The 25,872-nt window shown below is 47.5% G+C and overlaps 1 protein-coding gene across 3 annotated transcripts in view; it reads left to right on the top strand.

The window, feature by feature from the left end:
* Window positions 1-25,872, top strand: part of LOC146192208 (lysine-specific histone demethylase 2-like) — a 139,764-nt gene that overhangs the window by 39,227 nt on the left and 74,665 nt on the right. For all 3 annotated transcript variants that reach the window (XM_084602382.1, XM_084602380.1, XM_084602381.1), the window contains exons 6-10: window positions 6,481-6,622; window positions 7,468-7,533; window positions 11,984-12,108; window positions 18,281-18,514; window positions 18,908-19,089. In XM_084602382.1, the coding sequence (XP_084458508.1) occupies window positions 6,481-6,622; window positions 7,468-7,533; window positions 11,984-12,108; window positions 18,281-18,514; window positions 18,908-19,089 (749 nt within the window). The remainder of the gene's footprint in view (window positions 1-6,480; window positions 6,623-7,467; window positions 7,534-11,983; window positions 12,109-18,280; window positions 18,515-18,907; window positions 19,090-25,872) is intronic.

Genomic DNA, 25,872 nt, shown 5'->3' on the forward strand with positions numbered 1-25,872 from the left:
GTCAATAAATAGCTCAATGACGTCTACGAAAATGTGGGAACAAGTTCATAAACTCAGTGGAAACTTTTCCCCGTTTACAATTCCCATCCTCACAGCCCCTGGTGTTCAGACTAGCATAGAAGAACAGGCCAATATACTAGCCGAACATTTCACACACGTTTCAAGTTCGTCACACTACACAGAAACATTCTTAAAATACAAAAACATAGCTGAGAAACAAAAACTCCTAACAAGTGGTGGCAGAAATGAATCATATAATAGTTTTATTACACTCCAAGAAGTAAAGAACGTCCTTGCTGCTGGAAAACAGACTGCGCCTGGCCCTGACGAAATTCATTATGAAATGCTGGCTCATTTATCCGAATCCTCTGTAGAGGCACTTGTGAAATTCTTTAACAAAATTTGGACTCTGGGTAAACTCCCAGAGGCTTGGAAACAAGCTGTTATTGTTCCGTTTCTGAAACCAGGAAAGCCGCCGACCTCAGCGGGCAGTTACAGACCCATAGCTCTGACCAGCTGTTTAGCAAAATGTTTTGAAAGTGTTTTAAACATCCGACTAACTTTCATCTTAGAATCTCATAAACTTCTTAATGTTCATCAGTGTGGTTTTAAAAAAAGGGTGCGCAACGACCGACCACTTAGTGCGTCTTGAAAATACTGTCTGGGAAGCGTTCATACATAAACAAAATTGCCTGGCCGTTTTCTTTGACATGGAAAAGGCATACGACACGACTTGGAGGTTCGGGATCCTACGCAATATAGCAGATTTGGGCATCCGAGGCCGGATGCTAAATGTTCTGAAGGACTTTCTATCAGGTTGTTCATTTCAAGTACGTCTCGGTACCACCTTCTCGAGGAACTTTATTCAAGAGAATGGGGTACCTCAGGGGTGCATTTTAAGTACGACTTTGTTTATTGTAAAAATGAATTCTATTAGCAAGGTAATCCCAAAATCCATTATGTTCTTGCTGTATGTCGACGACCTTCAAATAGCCTGCACATCCTCAAACATATCAATTTGTGAAAGACAAGTGCAATTAACACTAAATAAACTAGACTCATGGGCTTTTAAAAATGGGTTCAAATTTTCTCCACAGAAAACAGTGGCAGTAATGTTCTCGCTGAAACGAGGTATACAGATCAACCCCAGCTACACCTAAATGGGATTGAGTTGCCAGTAAAGAGCGAACATAAATTTTTGGGTGTAACGTTCGACAGAAAACTAACATTCCTGCCTCACGTAAACATCCTAAAGAGGAAAGTCATAAAATCTCTAAACATACTGAAGGTTCTCTCTTTGAAACACTGGGGGTCTGATAGGGCGTGTCTTCTACATATATATCGATCTGTTGTGCGGTCTAGCTTGGACTACGGGTCCATAGTCTACGGGTCGGCTAGACCATCATATCTAAGGAAATTGGACCCACTACATAACTTAGGTTTACGCCTTTCTTGTGGCGCTTACAGAACATCCCCTGTTGATAGTCTGTATGCAGAGACGAATGAGCCTCCGCTGAAAGATAGAAGGGCTTCACTCACATGTGCTTATGTCCTTAAAATAAGGTCACAGAAAAAACACCTCTGCTATCCAATAGTCTCAACATGCCGCTCACGAGTAATTTTCACAAATAAACCACAAGCAACGAGGCCACTGATAATGCGTTTCGAAGACATTTGCAGTGAGCTAGAAATTCTGGACACCTTGCCCGACACTGCACCAAAAAACAGCCCCCTACCCCCATGGTACAAAGTTCCAAAAGTCTGTGATCTCACTCTAACACACTTCAACAAAAGCCAAACTCCTAAAGAGCATATAATACAAGAATTTCGCACAATAAAAGAAAAGTACAGTAATTATACAGAGTTTTATACAGATGGATCAAAAACTTCTACTTATGTTGGCTGTGCCGTAGTTGAAGACAACTGGGAACAAATAATTAGGCTTCCTCAGTGCGCATCAATCTTTACAGCTGAATCCTGTGCTATCCTGACAGCTGTAGAAAAAATAGTGAATGAAGGCATTGGGAACAGTGTCATCTACACCGATTCGTTGAGTGTACTGATGGCTTTAAATCACAGAAATGCTGCCGTGCCTCTAATCGGTGACATAATACATAATGTAAAAATGATCACGACACAAGGACATAACATAGTGTTCTGTTGGATCCCTAGTCACGTAGGCATTGACGGCAATGAAAGAGCAGACAAATGTGCTGCACTTGCCCACAATAAATTGATTCAGAAAGTAAACATACCACATAGTGATTGCTTGAAATTAATAAAACATAAACAGATGAATAAATGGCAGTCCAGATGGAACAACCAAGAAAATAATAAGTTGCGCCTCATAAAGCCTGTACTAGGAGAATGGAAATCGAGCACACATCAACAACGTTTTATGGAAGTGATAGTATGCCGTCTTCGTATTGGACATACACATCTTACGCATAACTTTCTGCTAATGAAACATAACAAACCGACCTGTGAAGAATGCAACGAGATACTCACTGTAAACCACATTCTAATTACATGCTCAAAACTTGAAGCACTACGGAGAAAACATTTTACTATATTTTACAATCATACCATCCCATTCCATCCCACCTTGCTTTTAGGAGAAAGAGCACTTGTAAACCTAGCATCTGTTCTCAGTTTCCTAGAAGAAGGAAACTTTTTAAACAAACTATAGATTTAACATATCCATTTCCTCTTTTGCAACCAAAACATACATTAACCTTGCTCTTGGCGCATGATAGCCTTAGTTGCTTATGCGCCATAAAACCCAACCCAACACAACACAACACAAAGGCTGCTCAGAACAATCTACATAACATCGCAAACTGCATTGTAGAAACATGCGCAAGTGACCAGAATCTTCGAGACAGATCTCGATGCATCGTTCGAGACAAAAAAAAATAATGCGTCGTATCGACAACGAGCGTGAACAAACACAGGATACAGAATTGATACGCGTGCCAGGATCACAGTGATAAGCCCGCATGCCGGCGGCTGCTTAAAACAACAAATACAGTTTTGAAGGTTTCGCGGCAATATCTAAGTCAACTGCTGAGACATGTTCATTACATGGAGTTTTCAAATATATTCACTGCAATGGGGGCGGTGTTGGGGAATTGAAAAGCTTCGTAATATCGAGGAATTCCCTACGTGGAGGTTCATTACATAGCGGTTTAACTGTAATAGAAAGCTCTAGACTCAAAATCCTGTTTGTCGATGTACAGTGCAGTCCACTTATTAAGATACCAGATATAGCGATATATCGCTTATAATGATCAAATTCTTGAGATTTATCATTTTTCCCATTGTCCCTATGTAAAAATAAACCAGATATAACGATCGATTATCGGTGGTACATCGGATACAACGATAGCTTTATCGCCGCCCGGTAGGTGTTTGCCATGAAAATTTGATTGAATAATAAATAAACGATAAATTTTAAGAAGGCAGTGACGTGAAAACTCAACATATGCGGCGAAAACGGAAGGAAATGACCACTATCATCATCGCAATCACAGCCGCGCAAAGGGTGCTACTGTGGCCGTATTGGCATCGCCATCGCCGATTCTGCATCCGTGGATGATGGCGGCGACCACATTGATGGACGGCGTGATAGCTCACGAGATAAAACGGCAGATTCATCTGGATTTTTGTCAGGGTTTCAAGGTTGGAAACCTCGTGAAAAAATGCAGACATTCGCACTCTACGATTTTAACGATCATCAAGGCTGGGGATATCATTCAGTTCATCCAGTCGCTAATCGGTTTCGTGCACGCAAAGAGGACTGCCGCGTGCGTACACGCTACTGGAAGCGATGCTCACAGTGATTGTCAAGCTTCAGCTGCTGCTCAAGCAAGCACAAGTTCCCGACTTCTTTAGCCCTTTGAGGGTCGAATTTTCTCTAAAAAAGCTTTCCCAGATGGTCAGATTACTTTATTGCGGATTTTGAAAGTTCAGTATAAATAAAGTCAAGGAAAAGCTGTAGAAAAATATTAGGGACTGTATTTTGGAGGCCACGTTGCTCCACACTGCAAACTCAAGAACCTCAGGAAACCACAAGGAGAGCAGGAATACCTTGTGGGCATCGATGATAAACAAGCTAGTAGCAGCCCCAATAAGGATGGAAATCTGTTTCTGTGGCCCCTGCACCAGGAGTGGCCATAAAAATAAAAATCAAGTCTTGCGCGCCTCCATTGTGATCACGGAAGGGGGAGGGAGGGGGGAGAGGAGGAGGTAACTGAAACCATGCAAAGGCGTTGCTGCAGCCTAGGCCACAAGCTGCAGCTAGGAATCAGTTCGGTTTATCTCCTGCAGGGAAGCGCCCATAAAAATAAAAATCAAGTTTCTAATAAGGCAGTAATTACTCATTGCATCCACCCAAGCGCAGCCAAACGGCTACAAAGGAAAGCTATACAGCTTTCTCAGAAACTTCGTAGTTAAAGAAAAATTCGTCCTGATCCGGGAATCGAACCCGGCACCACCGCCTTTCCGGGGCAGTCGCTCTACTGACTGAGCTAACCAGGACGGTCAGCAGATCAGATGGTAGGGCGAGAGCGAATTGGTCTATAACTCGAAGTGGGAATAGTGTTGGTCAAAAATCAAGTTTCGTGCCTCGGTTGCCACCATGTGGCGAAACCGAAACTTCAATAGGGCGGCGGTATTGCCGTTGACCGGGCCACACTCTGTAGCTGGGAATCACTTCTGTTTTATCTTCGCAGGAAGGCAGCACCATAAATTTCAAGCGCTTCTTGTAAGCCCTAGGAGGTGGCAGCACCTCCCAGTGAGCATGCATCGTCATTAGGGCGTGAAATTTCGAACGGAAAATTTAAACCGTGCCGATACGGCAAAAACCTTGCGGGACGGAAAACTGCCGCCGTACATTTACGCCAAAAACCCTCAAAAGGGTTAAATATGCTTAAGTTATTTTATGGCTATTGATGTATTCTGTAATAAAGTGTTTAGTGCTCTTTACGATAAGCGTTGTTCAACCCGATTTATTCATCGTAACTAGGCAAGCCTACATGCATGGGAAAATACGTGGGTGGGCTTCTTTTTTTCTTTGTTTTTTTGCCGGTCCAGATATAATGATAATCGGTTATAACGATCTGAATTTCAGGTTTTGTGAACTGCACTGTATTGGGTGGTAAACCTAGTTCCGTTTTGATTCCTTTTCGAATGAGAACGCCACGTTTTTTCTTTTCTGCTTGTGAAGCCCCAAGTGTGACGCCACACAGGCTGTCCTGCCAATTACAAAAGACTGGGCTAGCCTAAGCAGGACTAGCTTCTTTCATGCCCCCTAATTGCTTTTCGAGGTACTGCCGTTGGCCTGAATTTGTTATCCCAGGTCTATAGTGAACAAGAATATTGTCCCAGAACTCTAATGGTTGTCATGTTTGACATAATGTTGCCATTGACCCTTAGTGTTATTACATTTGCGATCGCATTTGCGTGAGAATGAGCGCTTCCGATTTCTCAGTCTAGCACCCTAGCCTTTTTCAATGAAATGGATTGCTTGCTGGAGTGTATGCTCAATTTGGTTATCACTGCCCTGCACATCCACAGGGCCAGGGCATCTGCAAACAATATGTGGTTATTGATTGCGCATCAGTTATTTGAATGTGCATCATTTCTGCTGAAGAAGATTTGAATTGCACGCCATTTACATGGTTCATTTGTGTTGGGGGTGACTTATTCATGCAAACAGTTGATAATGCAAGAGCAAACTCATAAGATATGATAATCTCCGGGTTGCGTGCACACTCAAATCTGAAACACTAGGATCGCATGCAGTTTGGCTTGCTGCTAGTTGGTCATGCCAAGCAAGACTGGAAAGCAGGGCAGAGCACTTCTTTTTTTTTTTTTTTTTTTTTTTCAGTTTTGATCTTCATTTGCGTACAGTTGCTGCCTTTGCGATTGCACCGTTGCGTGTTTGTTGCTGTATGTGCATGCGATTGCATCATTACTTTGTGCAACTTCATCCTGTGGAAGGCTACAAAACTAAATGCAGTGGTAATGGCCAATGAGGGCATTATTATATTTATTTATATGGCAAGGGCACAATTTTGCATGGCATTATGTGCCATTGCAGACTGTGCAGTGAAGGTAATGCGCTCTTTGGAATGAAATTATTTTGCTGTGCGCAGTTAATATGAACTGTTTTCTTCGTGTCCTGACGAGGTTTTACTGTACAAAGCGCAAGTAAACAGCGTGGGACGCCTCTTGCGACTAATTTTATCGATGCCTGCATTGACATTCATGCTGTTTGGCTTCTGCGTCACATGCAGACTGCACATGATGCAAAATCACATCCCCCAGTATAGTCGCTGTCTTCCTCTGTGCTTTTGTTTTAAGTGTTGCCTCAGATGAGAGGAATCGCAAGGTGGTCTGTTGAACTGTGCACAAAGTGTGGTTTTCGACACCCGACTGCTGCTTAAATGTCCGTTTCATTAACCATTGTTTGCACAGAATGCTGCGGCAGCCTTGCAGCCAGAGTGGATCTGCACACTCACACAAGCCCCGTTGCTGATAAGTTCACCGGCTCATCAGTTCCTGGGCGACTACTATGCAGACGGTGTTGGCATCAGCCCTTCTTCAGAGAGCCCCGACGGTGAAACTTGTTTCGTTGCTTGGGAGGGGAACAGATCGCAGAAGTCTGTTACAAAATCAGATTTTAAGAAACAGCTGATTAGGAATCTGAATGCCCTGTCTCTCACACCCCAGAATATTTTCTTTAAAATAGAAGTAGCAGCAATAAACATTATTTTCTAGGCTGGCATCCTCGCCACATTTCATTAGGGGACAACTGCTGTCAGTGAAAACAAGTTTCATATCACTGTTTGATTTAATGGTCTCGGGGAGAAAGGAGCTTGTTCAATGGCTGCCGTAATGAATTTGAAAGTGGATACGTGGAAATAGAGCGTCGGTTGCAGGATGGTTCCAAAATGCAGCATTCATGACAACAGCTAGCCCACATGGCCTTCACATCCCGGTTTTGCTGCACTGCAAGCTCTTTGATGGGCTTCAGTTTTAAACCCGGTTACAGCCAGACAGAAAAATGTTGGCAAAATTTCTTTAAATACAGCTTTCCTCCATGTGCGGCTTTTGCTTGACGATTCGAAAGGGCAATGTCAAGCAAGAACCAAAATAGCCCTTGTTCTTTGCAGTCATTAACGTGGAAAAACTTAGTGGTTGCACTGATAGTGTGACTGTGGCAGCTGCTGACACTTTCACCTTCGCTGCTGGCTCACGCTGTTTCTGCGTAGGCAGCAACATTTGACAGTTCTTTTAATCAAGGGAGTGCACATGACAGAAAGGTGAGCAGGTGCCCATTTAAGGCATTGCGTTGGGTGCTGTGAAAGTGTTGGGGTACAGGCCCAGATAAGCATGGCTACCACTGCCAGTGTGGTAATAGTCACGTTTAATGAAACCAGGATGCTCGTACCCTACTTTCAGTTTCTGAGAAACCAGCACGGCAGCAGAATGGTGTCAGCGGCACCAGTGACTGTTACCTCGAAGCAGGTGAGGTGGTCTCCTTGCACCTATATGCGTATTTTGCAGGCACTGTAATTTTGACCTGTTAATGTGCGTCCTGCCACGATTGCCTTTTTAATGCAATGGCATTTAGAGTGTCACCTTGCAAAATGTATGTGGTTTCCTTGTTATGAAACTCTGCTTCCCTCTAACAAAATATAGATGGGTTTTTTGACTGGTCTAGGGGGTGACAGTGTCAAGGTCATGTGACCCCCCTAGCGAAGGATCAGAGCTCTGCAAAATTTGAAAATGCCAGGAACCCCGAAATTCGGCAAGGGTGGGCCAACTGCCAGATTGTACTAATCCAGCCCACTACTGTAAAGAACTCCGTTTTAGACATGCGAATAGTTATTTTTTTGGCTTCGAAGTGAATTCAAGCAAACTCTCGTTATGTCTGGGAAAGATCAGCTAACTTACTTAAAGTTTGAATTATTGAATGGCCCTGCGAGAACTGCTGGAAATAGTATGCACGTCAGTAATATTATCTAACCGACACCTGTATGATGGTTGTCCGTATTTGAGATGAAACAGGAGTGGCAGCAATGGTTTTTCCCGGTTTCATGAAGTGCTTATCTTTGCGCACACTGTCAGGATCGTTGAAGAAGTGCTAAAAAATCGCAGAGGCCTCCGGCACCCTTTTCTCTGTGCGACACAGTAGATGTAGTGGTGCCTCCACAAAGTAGCTCTGTCACATTTTGTGGATGCCTCACCGCTAAGTCAATGCATTGAAGCATAGTGGTGAAGCGGGCAGTGAGGTGAAACTTCACGTGCCCAGTGCGCAGTTTCGGCGGTTTCAGCATACTGGAAGCAGTATGTGGATGCTCGCGAGGGTTAGTTGTTAGAATGGCCTGATGCCATTCAATGTTGTTGCATAGTGTCAGAACTGCCTGATTTCGGTCTTGTGTGCACCACCCAGCTTTGGTAGGCCGCAGCTGCTGGGTGAACTACTACTGATTCAATTTTGGCCACGTAACGACCACATTTTGAGCTTCCAGCAGATGCAAATTGGACAGCCTGATATTCGGCGTCATCAGAATGTTTCTTATTACAAAACCTCAAGGTATTTGTCTAAAATGGATAGCATTCTCGGAACACTTGCCTTGTGTAGCTTGGTTCAGCATACGTCGTGTCATGGTATCGCAGTAATCAAACCCCTACTACGTGGACATGTCCTAGGTGTATGTGCCGTGTGCCTGCGTATCCTATCTGTTTGTACATATGCCAGAGCCAGTCTCCACGTGCATGCGATACCTGGATCCATAGTGCCTGGTATCCGAGTTTTTGCTACACGCACGATTCTGCCACAACACCATACTATTGCGCTCAGTATAAGCTACACTGCCCGAGAGCATGGCTGAGCACACTCGCTGGTTGTACAGTCAGGGTGTTTAGCAACCGGGAAAACCGGGAATTGTCAGGGAAATTTTATGCAACGGGGAAAAACAGGGAAATGTCATGGAAACCATCAAAAATTTCGCCAAGTCAGGGAAAACGGCGCAGTATATTCTGCAGTGTATTTTCATTTGAGATGGCACACAGCAAGTACGGTATTCATGCAGATTCTTTTTTTTTTGTGTGTGTGGGCTGAGCGCGCGGCCGTGCCGCAAGGTGAGAAGGGAGGCCCAATCGCTTTGATGCCAACCCATGGCTAAGCTGCCACAATAAACCAATACGCACGTGAATTTGGTACTCGATAAAATATGCGGAAGCGCTGCGTGAACGTAGTATGCGACAAAATGCAGGAATAACCGCGCCGGCAGTGGCCAGTGCGAAAGCAATCGCGAACTGTGCTGCCAAGCACGTGCGTGGAGCTCAGGGCTAGGTAGGGTGCCCAGTTGCAAGGGCAGTATTTTGAGCCCTGAATACGGTTTCTTGCGGCAACTAGCAGTCTGGAGCCAAGGAGGCCCGAGCCCCACTTCGACAAATATTTGTGTGGCCCTGAAAAGGTCTGTTATACCGCACCAGTGGTTGACCGCTCTCACGTCCTCGCACTTCGCCGCAGGTTCCGCGCTTCGTGTGGACGATAAAATTATTTAGCACTTCCATGTCCGCAACTATGAACTCGGTACCAGCATCGCATTCCGTGCTGACGGCGAGGTGAAACTTGCGTTGGGTTGATTACTTCCCTGATAGAACAAATTTGCTGACCTCTCAACACAGTGTGCCGGCTCTTTACGCCGTAAAGTAGTATGCGGCGGCGGCATCAACTCGAAGTGTACCATGATCCGGCATGTAATTCGCGCTGTAATTTGAACCCACGGTGTCGTCATCGGGCAGCGTGGTTTATGTTCCCTGCACATCTAACAAGTCTGGCATCGGCTGTAACTCAGGTCCCGACGACACGCTTGTGGCCGGCGTCTTCTGGTTTTTGTTCCATGCCCGTTTCTTACGGCTTCCAAAGGCTCGTTGCATGCACGGTTACAGTCTACTATTTCCGGGCATCTCAATTGCGAGGAAAAACTCTGCACAAAGTGGTGCATCAAGAAACACGAGCGCAAACGCAGACTTGTACGAAGCGGAAGGGACGGCGACGAATGCAAAACAAAGAAAAATGGCCAATCACGCTGGCCAATGGGAGATGCAGAATGGCATGCTTGAAAACCGCGCTGCATGAGAGCTAATCAGAGACCTAAACATCCTTCGGAAAATCGGTGTGCACAGCTAGTGCAGCCAGTCCGCTTGAGTGAAGCCATTTTGAGATGGCCCGAATTCCGCACAAAGAAAACAGTTTCAAGCTTCCAAGCCCAAGATGGCGGTGATCGGCCAGCTACAACTCCCGCGGCACGTGCGGAAATTTTGATCAAATTTTCTCTTTTCAGGGGGCATTTAATGGCGGCCGTGACGTTTTGAATTTCTTGGCCGAATTCAGTGTTAATAATTTGAGTGCAGGTGTTCGAACGGATAAACATACCGAAAATGGATTTTTCTCAAAATCGATTTTTGACCATTTTGATTGCTCTAAGACTTGCATCTCCCCTTAATTAACTCTACGGCTGTTATCTTCAAGAAATTTCGCGACAGCGAGACTTCAACTACTAATTTCATTTTCTAGGTGACTGCTCATTTATCAACAATCTGAAAGTTTGCAACTTAAATGCAGTTTCCTAATGGCCGCGGTCGGCGCCACTATTATGCACCTAGGGTGCCTCGATGTGAGCCATCCTATATACACCCGAATTTTACCAATCGAAATTGTAGTTTTTATTTAATACATAGGGGGCCTATAGGAAGTTTCCCAACTAGTAGTATCGAAGAGCTCCGCTGAGGCTGGAATCAGTGCACTTTTAATTTTCAGTAAACTTTTGATGTTTTTACCAGCCGTTAGCACTAATAACAACCTTTCACTATTGTAAAATGCAGAATATAATTAATAAATAGCTTTTTGTTGGGAATTATTCATCTATGCTTATTATCATCAGCTGCTACATTTTTGAGCCTCTTCACTCGTCAGGGAATTCGAACTGAAATTGTCGGGAAAAACCTGGAAAGTCTGAGATTTTGAAAATAGTGGTTTACTAGACACCCTGAGAGTGACGCTGATCATATCTTTGTCGCTGTCAGGAAAGGGTAGCGTTCTTCCTGCAGCTGAGCGTCATCCCGTTTGCTTCTTTAGCTTGGCTTCGTCTATTTCTTAGCCATTTCTATCATTGTATTGCTTTCTTCTCTCTTTTGAATCTGATGTGCAAACTGAAAAACTACGAGTGGATATGATCATGTGGCACAAAGTTATGCATTCCCCAATACATGAAGGAATTCAGCAGAAAATTGGGTCACTGAATATCATAGATTTCAGGAAGCAGCAGGACTTGCCGAAGCTCGAAGTTTAAAAACTGCCGTCGTCATTTTTGGAACTGATATCCCCGCAAGCAAAAAGAGGGAGAGAGTTAGAACCCGCAACGGTCGTGATGCTCGATCACAGCAGCAACCATATTCTCTCCCGATAATTCGCACATACGTCACTATCGGCGCCACTGTACGTCTGCGGAGTGTTCTTGGGCATGTGTTTGCGCGGTGTAGCTCATACCGAGCGCGATAGTACATCAGTTGGAGTACACATGGCTTTCTTGAGTTCCAGCAGACAAGTCTAAGCTGATATCAATTGCTGCTGGCACTCTTCTCTGTGTAAAATTTGCGAATCTACTGCAGTGGCACAGTAACGAGAGGGAGCATGAGGCACACGTAGACAAGTGCCCCTTTTCAGCGCCTGGGGTGGGGTGATGCTAAGCTTACAGGCATATGGGGCACATACCTTGCAGGTGCCTGCACTAAAGTCGCTACTTAAAGCAAGAATTAAATTCAGCAGTTGCTCTACCTAAATCCCACACCCATAAAAGCATGTTGGCTTTGCTTGGGAGCTGACTCCTCCAGCTTCCAGTTGACCTGCAGTTTATGAATGTGAATTGTGCAAATGAGCCGTGCCCCCCTTGTGGTGGTGCAGGGCGCCTGACGCAACTGCTGCAGCCCTTCTACAGGCCTGGGGAGCAGGGCAAGGCACTCTGCTTCCACCCGGACATCATGGAGACATATGAGATGGATGCCTTCCCAGAGTACTCCCGCGAACAGGCAAGCCCACCTGATCTCCCCTTCTCTCACTGCTTGGCGGTCGCAAGCAAAAAGGAGGAATTGGCCTTTTGCACTCGTTTCAGGGCTGGCAGTTACAGGCTACTTGGCGGTGTATTATTTTATGTATTTATTTTTCCCCGGTGTGCTCCTTCTCAAAACTATCTTATTATTACTGCTTAGATCTCACAACAAAAGCTGCTTTTTGGGACATTTCAGCACTGGTTTGTGCCATCCCATTCGTTTTAGTCATGCAAGATGTGACATTTAGTGGCAAAATGTTGTATGTGCTCACACAGTTAATCCCCCCCCATTTCGGTCGTTGTTGATAATTTACTTTCTTGAGGATTAATTTCTTTCCTGCGTCCTTCGAGCTAGCGCAATCGTTGTTACTGCGTGCAGCATAGACCTTGGCAGTGTGCAAATAACACCAAGGCGTGTTTACTTTTTGATGAGAGCTCCTGCAGAGGGCAGCACTCAGCAAGCCAGGCACAGTGCCAAAATGCTGTGCTTTTGACTGTAGTGTTGGTGACTTATGCCAGTGCATGATTAGAAAACTGGTGACCACTTGAACATCAGAGAAATGCATAGCACCTTCATTAAACCAAGACTCCATAAAACATCCCTGTGCACTTGTCTAGGGAAAGCTGCACCTTCAGACCCGCTTCAGTAAAACCTCGTTAATTCAGCTCCTGTTAATTCGGAAATTAAGATAATTAAGACTGGTTAATTTGGTCTGGAGATGGGCTGAGGCTGTCGCTGAAATTAGTTTTTTGGAGTACTCATCACTATGGCTATGATTCCCCAAGAACCGGAAACACCGGAAACAGTCGAACCCTGATATATATCAAACCAGGATAATTCGAATTTTGGATATGCAGTCGAACCCGGATACATATATCAAACTTGGAGGGGATTGCAAAATAGTTCGAAATCGTTTGATATATCGATAATTCGATATACAGTAGACTCCCGTTAAGACGAACTCGCTTAAGATGAACCCTCAGTTAAGATGAACAGTGGAGGTTGTTTGTTTGGTTCCCCATAGAATCAATGCAAAAGAAATCCGCTTAAGATGAACACTTTGCAATTGCTAATCAGTTAAGATGAATTTTCACGGCCGGCCGCACCCCACCTGCGCAGCTTACTCGACCGTCCGAGCAGCGCTTCAGTGGAAAGAGAAAAAAAAAAAAAAAGAAGCTTTTCAGTGCCACGACCATCCGTGCCGCCGACGCACGCAGACCCAAGCACGTCGGCGTCGGAAATGCGATTCTACGAAGGCGGAAGAGTGCTGCTGCTCGTCCTCTCCCACCATTTCCCCGCTCACTCCTTTTGTCCCCGCAGTAGGAGTAAATTCGCGTTTCGCGTCGCGCCGGCTTTCTTGGTACGACCTCGAGCAAGGACGAAACAGAGCGCAGAGAGGAAGAGAGAGAGAGAGAAAAAAAAAGGAGCATGCGCGGCCCGGCCAGCAAAAATAGCGAAATGCGGGAAAAAAAATGGTGAGAAGAAAAAGCAGCCAATGACGTTTCCCAATGGTGATCACGTGATAGTGTCGTCATGCCTGTGCTACCGAGCTCCACGCCTTTGCTGACCGCCAATGACGCCTACTACGCAGTGCACAGATCCATTGTTCGTGGCGGGTGTGCGCGTCATGTCCCGCAATTTTCTACCAGGCTGTACGCTGTCACCTCGTGGTATGCGCTGTTTGTTTTCGTGCGCGCCGTGTTTGCCGTGTTGCTACTATGGCTAGTTGGCCAACAACTCGAAAAAAGTCGCTTGAGCTTTGTGAGAAGGCCGAAGTTTTGACCGAAGTTCGCACCGGCCGGCTTTCAAAGACTGAAATAGTGGGCAAGTTCGGCATCGCGAAAAGTACCGTGAGCGGTATCGTGAAGGACGAAGTGCGGATTACCAGTTCTTTGGAAGATGGTGAGTTTGCGCCGAAGCGGAAGAGGATGCGCACAGCAGTGCACAAAGACCTTGAAGACGCTCTGCTTGCCTGGGCGAAGAGAGCGCGCAGTGCGAGTTTGCCAGTGAATGGAGTGCTACTGAAAGCTAAGGCAGAAGAAATTGCCCTGCGACTGAATGTCGAGTTTGCGTGGAGCGATGGGTGGCTCGACCGTTTTCGGAAAAGGCATGGACTGGCCTTTCGTTGTGTTGTCGGCGAGGCCGCTGCAGTGGATGAAGCGGTCTGCAGCGATTGGAGGCAGAACAAGATGAATGAACTCATGGATGAATATGACCCTCAAGACATATACAATGTGGACGAAACTGCACTTTTATACCAGCTACTCCCAAATAAAACGCTCGCATTTGCTGGTGATGACTGCGTGGCGGGCAAATGGAGCAAGCTTTGAGTAACAGTCCTCGTGGGCGCAAATATAACTGGGACTGTCAAACTAAAGTTGCTGGTGATTGGCAAATCTAAAGCACCACGCTGCTTTAAAAACATAAAAACGCTGCCGGTCACGTACATGGCTAATTCAAAAGCTTGGATGACACAGGCACTTTTCGAGCAGTGGCTTCAAGAGATGGATCGCCACTTCCAGAGACAGAAAAGTTCTCATTGTTGTTGACAGCTGTCTCGGACACGGCCACATTGGCGGACTTCATGCCATCCGACTGGAGTTTCTAGCAGCGAATACAGCGGCGAAGCTGCAGCCTATGGACTAGGGAGTAATAAGTAGCTTGAAGAGGCACTATCGTCGCTCTTTGCTGCAAAGGATGCTGATTTGCATGGAGAGCAGTAAAAAGTACACAGTTAACCTGTTAAGTGCTGTCCACTTACTGACAAGCGCCTGCGAGCAGGTTACTCAAGCCACTATTGCCAACGCCTTCCGCCATGCAGGATTTGTGGCGCTTAGTGATTGCTCAGTGCAGAATGACTGCGATACTACGAATGGGGACCACACTGCGAACTTAGAGGATAGAAGCATTGTTTCTGCGCTGAGCAGTAAGGGTGTGTTCATTGACATCAGTGCGCATGTCAGCATTGACGAAAGTGTGGAAACGTGTAGGGCTGACACACTGGACGCTCTGATTGAAGAAGTGCTTGACCTACCATCGGAAACTGCTGCTGAAGATGACAGCTTGAATGTTTGTCTGAATCTGCACTAGTTACCTGTGATGCAACTGATGCCTGCCTAGACACTTTAGTGCAGTTTTTTGAACAGTGTGAGGGCACTGAAGGGTATCTTCAAAAGTTAAGCGAGATGTCTGCTTTTGTAGTAGGCCGTCGATTTTCACGACAGATACAAAAAAAAATTAGACTGGGTAACAGTCAACAATGCCTGATGCCTTACTACTGCAAAGTGTAGTAGACAATCATTAGTCCAATAAATGCTTGTATTGCAGTTTATTTTCTTGAAAGGCCATTTTATTCATTTGTTCTCATATACGAGGTATTTGGACACACTCTGCATGCTCAAACATCATTTTTGGAAGCACTCCTGATTAGACGAACTTCTGATAAGACGAACAATTTTCATGGTCCCTTGGAGTTCGTCTTAAAGGGAGTCTGCTGTACAGAAATCGACTTGCGACAGCACTTATGACGCGAAAAAAACGATACCGTATTTGCCGCGTAATCAACCCGCTCGCATAAAGAACTCGCCCACCACTTTTGCATCAGAGAATTTGGAAGAAAAAAAAGGCATTAAGGCCAGCTCGCTCACATGCAAGCAAGCGATTGAGTGATCTCAGCAACGAGTGGCAGCGACGAGTGGCAGCGACATAACGAGGTATCTTCAACTTGTTGGAACTACGTCTCTCTCGTCGCTCAGCCACCGCGGCAGCTCAAAACAAGGTTTTTGTATCGCCGCGGCAGAAATCGCGAGCGTTTTCACTTTCATGTCGATGGCACGCGCCACTTGGTTTCGGTCATCTCATCCACAGCTCTTCTTGGCAGCGTGCCAAGATGCTGCGCAGCGATAACGTCACAACGTGTTTATCTTTTGATAGCTCCTGCGATGGCAGGGAGCGAACTTGGCAGAGTGCCCGTCTTGGCTTGATTGCCCAAGCCTGGTTCGATTTATCACGCTGCGCTTGGGGCGGGCGTAGTCCACAGCCACAAAATCATTGAAAAGCGTGATAGCTGAATGCTGTTTGAAGTGAAAGATGCTAAAAGCCGGTCTCATGATCGCAGCTGACCGCGTGCTTTCGTTGATTCATAAGTGCAAGGATAAACGACTCTGAAGTAGAACTTGTTGCTAGGCTAGTTGGTTCATGATCGTACGGGGAAAGTAAGCGCAAACAAAGAGACAAACACAAGAGAGGAGACAAGACAATGCGAAGAAGCGCGTTGTCTTGTCTCCTCTCTTGTGTTTGTCTCTTTGTTTGCGCTTACTTTCCCCGTACGATAAACGACTCCCGCATCACCCGAGGGTGAGGGTGATGCGATCGTCTTTGGGGAAGGCACACTTTCCAGTGCATGGTGTGGAGTTCGATATATTGAACGACTGGTGAAATTCAGTTCGATATACGTCGCAGCTTTCCTATACTTTTACATGGGATTTTCAAGGGGATATTCCGTAAGTTCGATATAACCAAAATTTGATATATCCGGGTTCGACTGTATTGAACTCACAGAATATCCCCTTGAAAATCCCATGTAAAAGTAAAGGAAAGCCGCGTCATATATCAAACTCAATTTCATCGGTCGTTTGATATATCGAACTCCGCACCACGCACTCGAAAGTGTGCCTTCCCCAAAGATGACCGCATCACCCTCGGCTGTTTGCCGCGTAACGTTTTCAGGCCACACGTGGAAGGAATGAGAGGGGACAGTTCGGCAATGGCTGGTCTAGGGCAGCGCCGCGCCCTTTCCTCAAAGGCGCGCGCATCTGCGGTTATCGTTTTTAGTGCGCCAGCACGTGACATTTGCAAGCCATGTGCATGAATGAACCAGAGAGAACCGGTGGGAACGAGAGGGGAAAAACGCGATAGAGTGAAGCGCAAGGGTTTGCCCATTTTATTGCCGAGCTATCTCTCTCCTTCCTTGCTCCCGGCATTCATTGGCAGTAGCACGCGCTACGCATGAGCCAAGGCAGCTCAGCCCCTTTTCAGACAGAACGTCGGACACTTTCTCCAGCGTGTGTTGTGAACCCTCTGCGCGCGGTGAAGTGAACCCTCTGGCTGAAGTGGCTATGGCCAGCGCCTGCGGAAGCGACAGATATCTTTTTTTTTTATGCGAGAGTCGTCCAATCTAATCGTTGTGCTGTACGCGTGGCGTAGTGTAAGATATGGCGGCTGTGGACAATAAGAAAAGGCAGACCTTTTTTTTCGGGAGTCGTTTATTCTTGCATATATGAATCAACGAAAGCACGTGGTCAGCTGTGATCATAACACTGGCTTTTAGCATTTTTTGCTTCAAGCAGCATTTGCAGCTATCACGCTTTCCAATGATTTTGTGGCAGTGGACTACGCCGGCCCCAAGCGCGGCATGATAAATTGAACCAGGCTTATGCAATCAAGCCATCACGGGCACTCTGCCAAGTTCGCTCCCTGTTATCGCTACGCAGCATCTTGACTCGCTGCCAAGAAATGAGCTGTGAATGAGACGACCGAAACGGAGTGGCACGCTCCATCGACATGCAAGCGAAAATGCTCGTGATTTCTGCGGCGGCGACACAGAAACCTTGTTTTGAGCGGCCGCGTTGGCTCGAGCGGCGAGAGGGACTCAGTTCCAACAAGTTCGAAATTTTTCGCTCTGTTGCTGCTGCTCGTAGCTGAGATCGCTCAATCAATGTGAGCGAGCTGGCCTTAACACTTTTTTTTTCCTTCTTAATCAAATTTTCAGCTGCAAAAGTGGAGGGTGGGTTCATTATGCGAGTGGGTTGATTACGCGACAAATACGGTATCGTTTTTTCGCATCGTAAGTGCCGTCGCAAGTCGATTTCTGTATATTGAATTATTGATATATCAAACTATTTCGCGATCCCCTTCGAGTTTGATATATATCTGGGTTCGACTGTATCAAGTTTCCTTGTGCGAATGAATATGATACTTATGCAGGGCAAGAGATCTTGCCCTTGGAAAATGTGGCTGTGCATTTGAGTTCGCAAAGATCCTCAGCCTGCTCTCTAGTGCAGAGAGAGTAGTTACTGGAGTTTCGTATAAGGCAGGCGACATGTTTCCGTTGTTCAGTGTATATGTTTTGGCTTGCTCGACGCCTGAGCAGGTGATGTACCTGGGTGTGCGCAACGTGGTGCTGGCCCTGTGGGCTCTGCGGCCACATGCATGGCTGGACATGGCGTGGGTGTCGCGTCACTTGCTCTGCCGCGGCCTGGTGCGCATCCGTTGCCTCCTGGAGGCCAGCCGAGTGCTGCGCTTCTTCACCGCCAGGGGCCTCATCAACCATGGGGCATTGCCAGTCGACCGGCCCTGCCCGCCCCTGCCACCTACCTGCCGACAGGTGCGCACTTACAAACATGTTCTTTTGTGGGCCCATTTAGATTTCCTGTTCACAGTAGGTTTTTCAGCAGTGGTAATCACTGTGTCTCTGGCTTAGGACCCTTAGTGAAACCTATATTTCCCCATGGTCTTACTTGAGAGCGTGATCACAGCACTTGCTATGTTGTGCACTCATCTGCGTACTCACATCAACTGTCATTATATTCCTACATTTTCAAGCAGATGATACAGCCGTATTAGCTGTGGCATTGGGCAGCTAATAGCAACCATGGCTTTGTGTGCTGAACCACAGCAGATCTATCTCAGCGAGTGTTCTAGTAGCGTTGCAGTGTTGTACTGGCCCCAGAAAGGGGACATGATGCACCCACCGAGTCTCATCGCATGTTGTGCGCAGCGTGTGTTGGTGGTGGGCGCTGGTCCGGCAGGACTCTCTGCGGCTCGCCACCTACACCGGCTGGGCATGCGGGTAACTGTGCTGGAGGCCTCGAATCGCCTGGGCGGCCGAGTGCGGGATGACACCACACTGGGCGTCTGCATCGGCATGGGTGCCCACATCGTCACTGGGGTCACCAACAGGTACGTGCACACATGCTAACCCTTTCTGTCACGGCAGTTTAGTTTGAGTGTTGTGGGTAGAGCACTGCACGGGCTTGTGCCAGACCGAAAGCCCGGGAGCATGACACATTGTGCCACTTTCCTCCTTCCCCCTCCTGTCACCCTCCTCCTTTGCTTCCATTCTTGCTCTCTTTTCACTATCGTCATACTTTTCTCTACGCTTTGTGTCTGCTCTCTTTCACCCTCAGCTGTGCTCCTCATTCGTTCTTTCTGCCAACACCGCTCAACCCACGAAGCGCTGCACTCTAAAGCATTCAACTCTGGTGGTAAATTGTAGCAGTGGTAGGATGATAACTCCCGATAGGCGTGAGACTCGTCTTGGCTTAGCAAAATGCACTCTTGGCGTACAATGTGATGGCACTGATGTGCTTAGGGCAGCTGTGGTATCACACTATTCAACCACACAAGGATTTCCCGAGATGCAAGGCCCTAGTGATCAGACCCCTGATATCTTTACAACTATTTCTGACATAAACTGGGCATCCAGCAAACTTAAAGCACCATTCTACTCACCATGCATATGTTTTCTCACATTCCTTTGCCCTTGATCTTTTTATGCGCAATGCATGTTATTTTAGTCAGTCCTGGGCGCAGATTTTGTAACTGTATAAATATTCAGTGCATGCTTGCTGCCTAAAAATTTCAAGGAACTAGAAAAAAGAACTTTCATTATCTGGAAGTTTGCATTATCAATTCACGGCACAAAACTCTGCGTCAGCCCATGATTATTGACTGCACATTCATCTGCCCCCGAACACAGCGGTGTGCTTCTTTCAGGCTCGCCCGGCCGTTTATTTATTTTTTGGGGGCACAGTCTTACTATTCTAATGCCAATTTGGGTTCCCCCCTTACATCTGTGTTATTCTTTGGGCATGTTGAAATTGTGCACTCGTCACAAGACCCGGATATATCAAACTCGAAGGGGATTGGGAAATAGTTCTATATATATAATTCAATATACACAAAATGGCTTGAAACATTGCTTGTGATAGTGAAAAATACCATTTTTGTCGTGTAATGAACCCACCCTCCACTTTTGCTGCTGAGAACTTAAAAGACATTCTCTATTCGGTAGCGCGTCCCTCCATTCCGGCCGTCGCATCCACATCTCATTTATTGGCAGTACGCCAAGATGCTGCGCATATTTATTTTTTAACTATACTTTTGATGTATAGTTCTTGCGGTGGCAGGGTGCGAACTTGGCATAGTGCCCGTGATGGCTTGATTTATATCACGCCACGCTGGGGCGGGCGGAGTCCACTGCCGCAAAAATCATTGGAAAGCATGATAGCTGCAACTGTCATTTGAAGCAAACAATACTAAAAGCTGGTGTCATATTCGGAGCTGATCGCATGCTTTCGTTGATTCATAGATACAGGGATGGACAACTCTTGCAAAAAAAACAAAAAACAAACTGGCCGCTTCTTAACGTCCACAGCCCCCATAGCTTATGCTACGCTGCACGATCAGCACAATGACAAGTATGGTCGACTTTCGCAAAAGATATATATTTTTTAGATCTGCCGCTTCTTGACGTCCGCAGGTTGTAGCTTATGCTACGCCGCACATTCAGCACGATGACAAGGATGGTTGGCTCTCACAAAAAAAAAAAAAGGAAAATCTGCCATTTCTTAGCGTATGCAGTCGCCATAGCTGCACTTTCAGCACGACAAGAATGGATGATTCGCAAAAAAAAAAGAAAACAAATTTGCCGCTTCTTAACGCCCGCAGCTGCCATAGCTTACGCTATGCTGCGCATTCAGCACGACAACAGGGATGGCTGACTCTAGCAAAAAAAAGAAATCTGCCACTTCTTAACCCTTTCGATGCCACGAACATACCGGTACGTTTTTGTGCTTCCCCCCCACTGTGTCACCGACGAACCGGTACGTTCTCTATCGTGCATTCAAAACTTCGCGCCTGAGTGCGAAGCTGGCGCACTTGTACGGGCTGCGCCATCTGTAATATCTTTCTACAAGTTCATATTTTAGCCCCGCGTTGTGTTGGTACGTATATACAAAAGAATGTGGAGCGACAGCGCCCACCCCCGCCACCTTCTTTGCTGGGGGGTGTGGTCGCTACGCGCGCGCTACAGTTGAGCCCGCTTATAACGAACCTGAGCGTCACGCGGCGTCCGTTCGTTATATCCCAAAGTTCGTAGTAACTGGACCACAAACTAAAAAAGAGAAAAAAAAAAGTTGGCGGTCAAAACACGAAATTTATTTCTTAGCAAAAAAGTCTGTAATGCTCGTCTGTTTCTGCAGTGCAGATGCGATGAGGGCGGTCTCCAGTTTATTTAAAGCACTAGCGTGCTCTTCGCCGAGTCCCTTGGCATAGACAAGTTGTCTGAGGCCCTCTATATATAGCCCATTGCTACAAATGTGCTTACGGGTGCTGTCTCAGACGTTTCATCTTCATCTGATTCTTCCGCGTCGCTCTCGGCCCGCACTTCAGAAACGATGCTGTCGTCCGTGCACGGTTCCACAATATCCGCGTCTTCATCCGCAGAAATAAAATCCTGCCAACCAATGCCAGGGCCTCCCATGTTGGAGTCGACGACGCGCTGCCACAAATCGCCGCCGGTATCATCATCATTGGAGGCATCAGGCCCGACGTCCGGTACTGCGTCGACGAACCACTTCAGCAGCTCATCCTCTACGTCCGCATAGGTGGCCTTCCGCAGGCGCTTTCTGTCCGCTGTGTTGGCGTCGGAGCTGGCGATCTTTTCCTTATTCTTCAGAATTGTCGAGATGGTTGATTTCGACACGTTGTACTTCTTCACCAGCTCGCAATTTTTAGCACCTTGAGACAGTTCCGTCACAATTGCTCGCTTCGTTGCCATCTCATGCGCTTTTCGTTTCGTGACCGCTGGAGGCAGGCAATTCCCGTCCGCTATCCCGAATTATACGACTCAGGCCCGACAGACGAAGCGCTCACACCACACACACGAAAATGACAACAAAGCGCCGCAACTGACGGAGCACATGCGCACGTGCGACAGTCACGCGAGGCAAGCGAGGAAGTGCCTAAGGAATGGAACGGAACGGAACGGACACACAGCGGGGCATGGTATGTAGCGGGGAGACCAATGAGAGGCATCCCTGAGCGTCAGTGCTGCCACCTGTTGGCTCCTACCGTAGTTGCTTTCAACCGCCCATGGCCTCGGAGGCCACGAACCGTCACCGCCGTACTGAATGCAGCGGCGCGCGCGCGCCGCTGTGCATTCAGTTTGCCTGTGCAAACAGTACAACCGCTAGTGTATGGAGAGGCCTGCCTCCTGGCGCCCCGCGCCCCTGGCACGGCCGCTCAATGGAACAGCCAGGAAACGAAACGGCGAAACTTCGAAGACTATGCCGGCGGCCGGTGCCGTGGAGACAGGCGAAGACGAGGGAATGGCGAGAGGAGAGGAGAGCGGAGTTGCGAGGAGGGGCGGCAGCGTGGCCTTGGAGGCCACACCACGCGCCGACACTCGTAGGCAGCGCGCGTCGGCGAGCAAAGGGTAGCTCACTTGTGAGGAGGATTGCGAAAACAGACCAAAAGGGATGGGAGCCCATCGTTATCTCGTATCGGGGCGCCGGGTTTACGCCGTCCGTTCGCTGTAACCGATCGGCAGCGCTCATGGACATTCGTTATACGTGCGATCTTGTGCCATTGAAGTATTGTATATTTTGGCGGTCGCTCCGGTCTCGTTCATTATAAGCAAAAGTTCGTCTTAAGTGGTGTCGTTATAAGTGGGCTCGACTGTACTCTATTGTGTTAAGCGATCATGCGGGCTGTGCGTTTCATGGCACGTGTATGCGGTTACGGGTTCAAGGGTTGTTCTGCCATCTGCCACAGGTTTGCAGGTTCTTATTTTTATTCTGTTGACGTGTCTGCTACGACGCGTCATGTTCAGGGGCTCACACTGTTGCCTCTCCAATAGGTCGACACATGACTCGATCGCTGCTTTCGCTCTCTTTAGTCGCGCCCTTGCTTGCGGCTAGCAGCAGTAAAGGAGGTTGTTTTAGCTTCTTTCCATCTCACTCCGCCCGCCTCCGCGTACTTCTCATGGCGCGTACAGCATGACTAGAGATGGCTACATGCGGGCCGCACGGCGCCGCAAACTGCTTGCGGATCGCGATCACGGAGCCAGCGATGTTTGGTGCGTGCACACCCGTCGCGTACGCTGCCGCCAGCTACGGTGGTTGCGACGTCTGCGGTTTGTCGGTCACGCGCTGCTGAAAGTTTTTTTGCGGCGTGATCTGTTGAGCTCACGCCGCAGGAAGCTTTCAGCTGCGCGTGGTCGACAAACCGCAGACGTCGCAACCGCCGTAGCTGGTGGTGGCGGGTGCGCACGGACTGGACATTGCTGGCTCCGCAAGCAGTTTGCGGCGCCGTGCGGCCCGCATGTTGCCATCTCCAATCATGCTGTATGCGCCGCGAGAAGTATGCGGAAACGGGCGGATCGCACATCGCCGGTGTGCACCACGCGTCACCGCAAACTGCTCGTGATGCGTACATACAGCGCGGTTGGCGATCGTGGAGTCAGTGATGTACAGGTGGTGCGTAGTGCTCAAGGTTGCGGTCAGTTTGCACGTTCGTATCGTACGTTATGACACGGGAGAGTGTTTAGACCATCCGAAACTTTGCACATTTTACACAATGCACTCTGGCCGGGGAATTTCGCAAATTTGTATCATCCCGTAATTCGTATCAACCGTATTCGTATCACCGAGATTATACTGTATACTCTTTCCCTGAAATTAAGCTGACACTGGGGGTACGTCACGGCCAGAAACGCCCGACAGCGAAAGGGTTAATGTCCACAGCCGCCATAGCTTATGAAACGCCGCTCAATCAGCACTACAACAAGGATGTTTGACTCTCGCAAAAAAATTTTTAAAAATCTGCTGCTTCTTAATGTCCGCAGCCGCTATAGCTTACGTTACGCCGCACGTTCAGGGGGAGGTTGCTTGGCAGAGTGCTAGCGCCCGTTATTAGTACGCCTCCTTTATTACGTTGCAGTTGGGGTGGCTGCCATTCATTGCCACAAAACTATTGGAACGTATGGTAGCAGCAAATTCCTTCTGAAGCAAACGATGCTAATACCCGTGTGCACACGTGCTCATTGGTCCCGGATTATTGAATTTTTGACCACGATGAGGGTAGTGCTGGCTTGACCCTTTGTAGCAAGGCGGACACTGGGTCGTTGTCCCAGCTGGAAAAGAAAGCTAGAGAGAAAGACGCATAATGGGGAGGTAGCATGTACACCACGAAAGCAGTCCACCCATACATGTCCACACGCGCACACAAGGCTCAGTCACATCTGGCAAACTGCTCTCCACCAGTCGGTAAACCTCCTCTTTATTGCCGCAGCGCTTACGACAACACATGAGAATTTTCGAAAATCATCTGACAGTCCATAGCGCACCATGGAGCTCCTGAGCTTTGGTGGGCAGAAACGTGATGGACAATGGGAGTTGAAAATGTAGTCGTTAAAAAATTTCTCAAGATTTCCCGGCCTACTCAACCCTCTCCCAAAACTAACTTCAATTTTTCTTGAAAAAGAGTGGGTTCATTACACGAGTAAATATATGGTACTCGTGTAAGGGCAGCACTTTTCTGTGGTTCTGACGGGATATGGCCTGTTACATGGGATGGGATGGGCATTTTTCCATTAACATTTTCTGTCTACAGTGCAGACCTGACTACGCATCCGTTTTTTACGCAACAAGTGGTGCGAAATGCCACTTGCCTAAAATTCGGTCGCATTCGTGTTTTCACAAGCCACCACGAGTGGTTTAATTGTGCGGCCGGATGTGACCTAACCGATGTGAGACCCGTAGCGCCATTTGGCACCATACCCTTTCATGGGTGTTGGCTGGGATCGCACTGGCTGCAATACGTGTTCATATTGTTACGTACTCGGTACGTAACGGGGGGGTGATTATTTGTAGTCTAAGCTTGCGAGTCCGCAAGGCACGCCAGCACACCAGCTTCCGCCTCTTCATCCTTCTCCTGACGCTCCGAGACACGTGACACTTCCCCCCCTCGCAGATGAAGCCCCCAGGGCAAGCATTTTAAGTAAGGTGCCGAGGATGGAACCTTTTTAAGGGGTATTCACGCGGGGGAGAAACCCACCCTTCTGGACCGGGATGTTGTGAAAACGACTCGCCTTTGGGCACCTGAACAGTTTTCCCGGGGCCCCCTCGGGGGTGGGGGCTTTTTGTTGGCTGGCACAAAACCTCCCCCAGGCAGAAAAGGTGTGTTCGCGGCCTTTTCTTTGCTCTCCTGACAACTTCGCGGGTTGCGCTCTGCGGGAAGTGCGTTGTTGTAGCTGTTTGTGGTTCAGTGGGGTGCTCCTTTGCTGTGACGGACCTTATTATGGTGTACAGTCAAACCTCGATGTAACAAACCTCAATGTAATGAAATTCGCGATGTAACGCATTTTTTTTTCATTTCCCAATCACTTCCCCATTGAAAACCATGTATTTTTTTCGCGATTTAACGAAGTAATTTTGTACCGCTCTTTCGATGTAACGAAGTCCTTGTGCATCGCATGCATGTGCCAGGAGCGACTTTCATAATTGAATGAGAGATAAAAGTTTAGCCGAGACAAAACGCATTTGTAATTGCCCTTTTATGCGCCAATTTTGCCGGCAGTCTGGGAATCTGCGAGAACGTACAGCCGCGCCATCTGTCGTACGCATACAAAACCCACGGCGCGCAAGTTTCAAGACGCGTCACGCCATGATGCCACTGGCC

This window comes from Amblyomma maculatum, chromosome 4, assembly GCF_055883805.1.
Source record: "Amblyomma maculatum isolate TAMU_Amacu chromosome 4, ASM5588380v1, whole genome shotgun sequence".
NCBI classification, from domain to species: Eukaryota; Metazoa; Arthropoda; class Arachnida; order Ixodida; family Ixodidae; genus Amblyomma; species Amblyomma maculatum.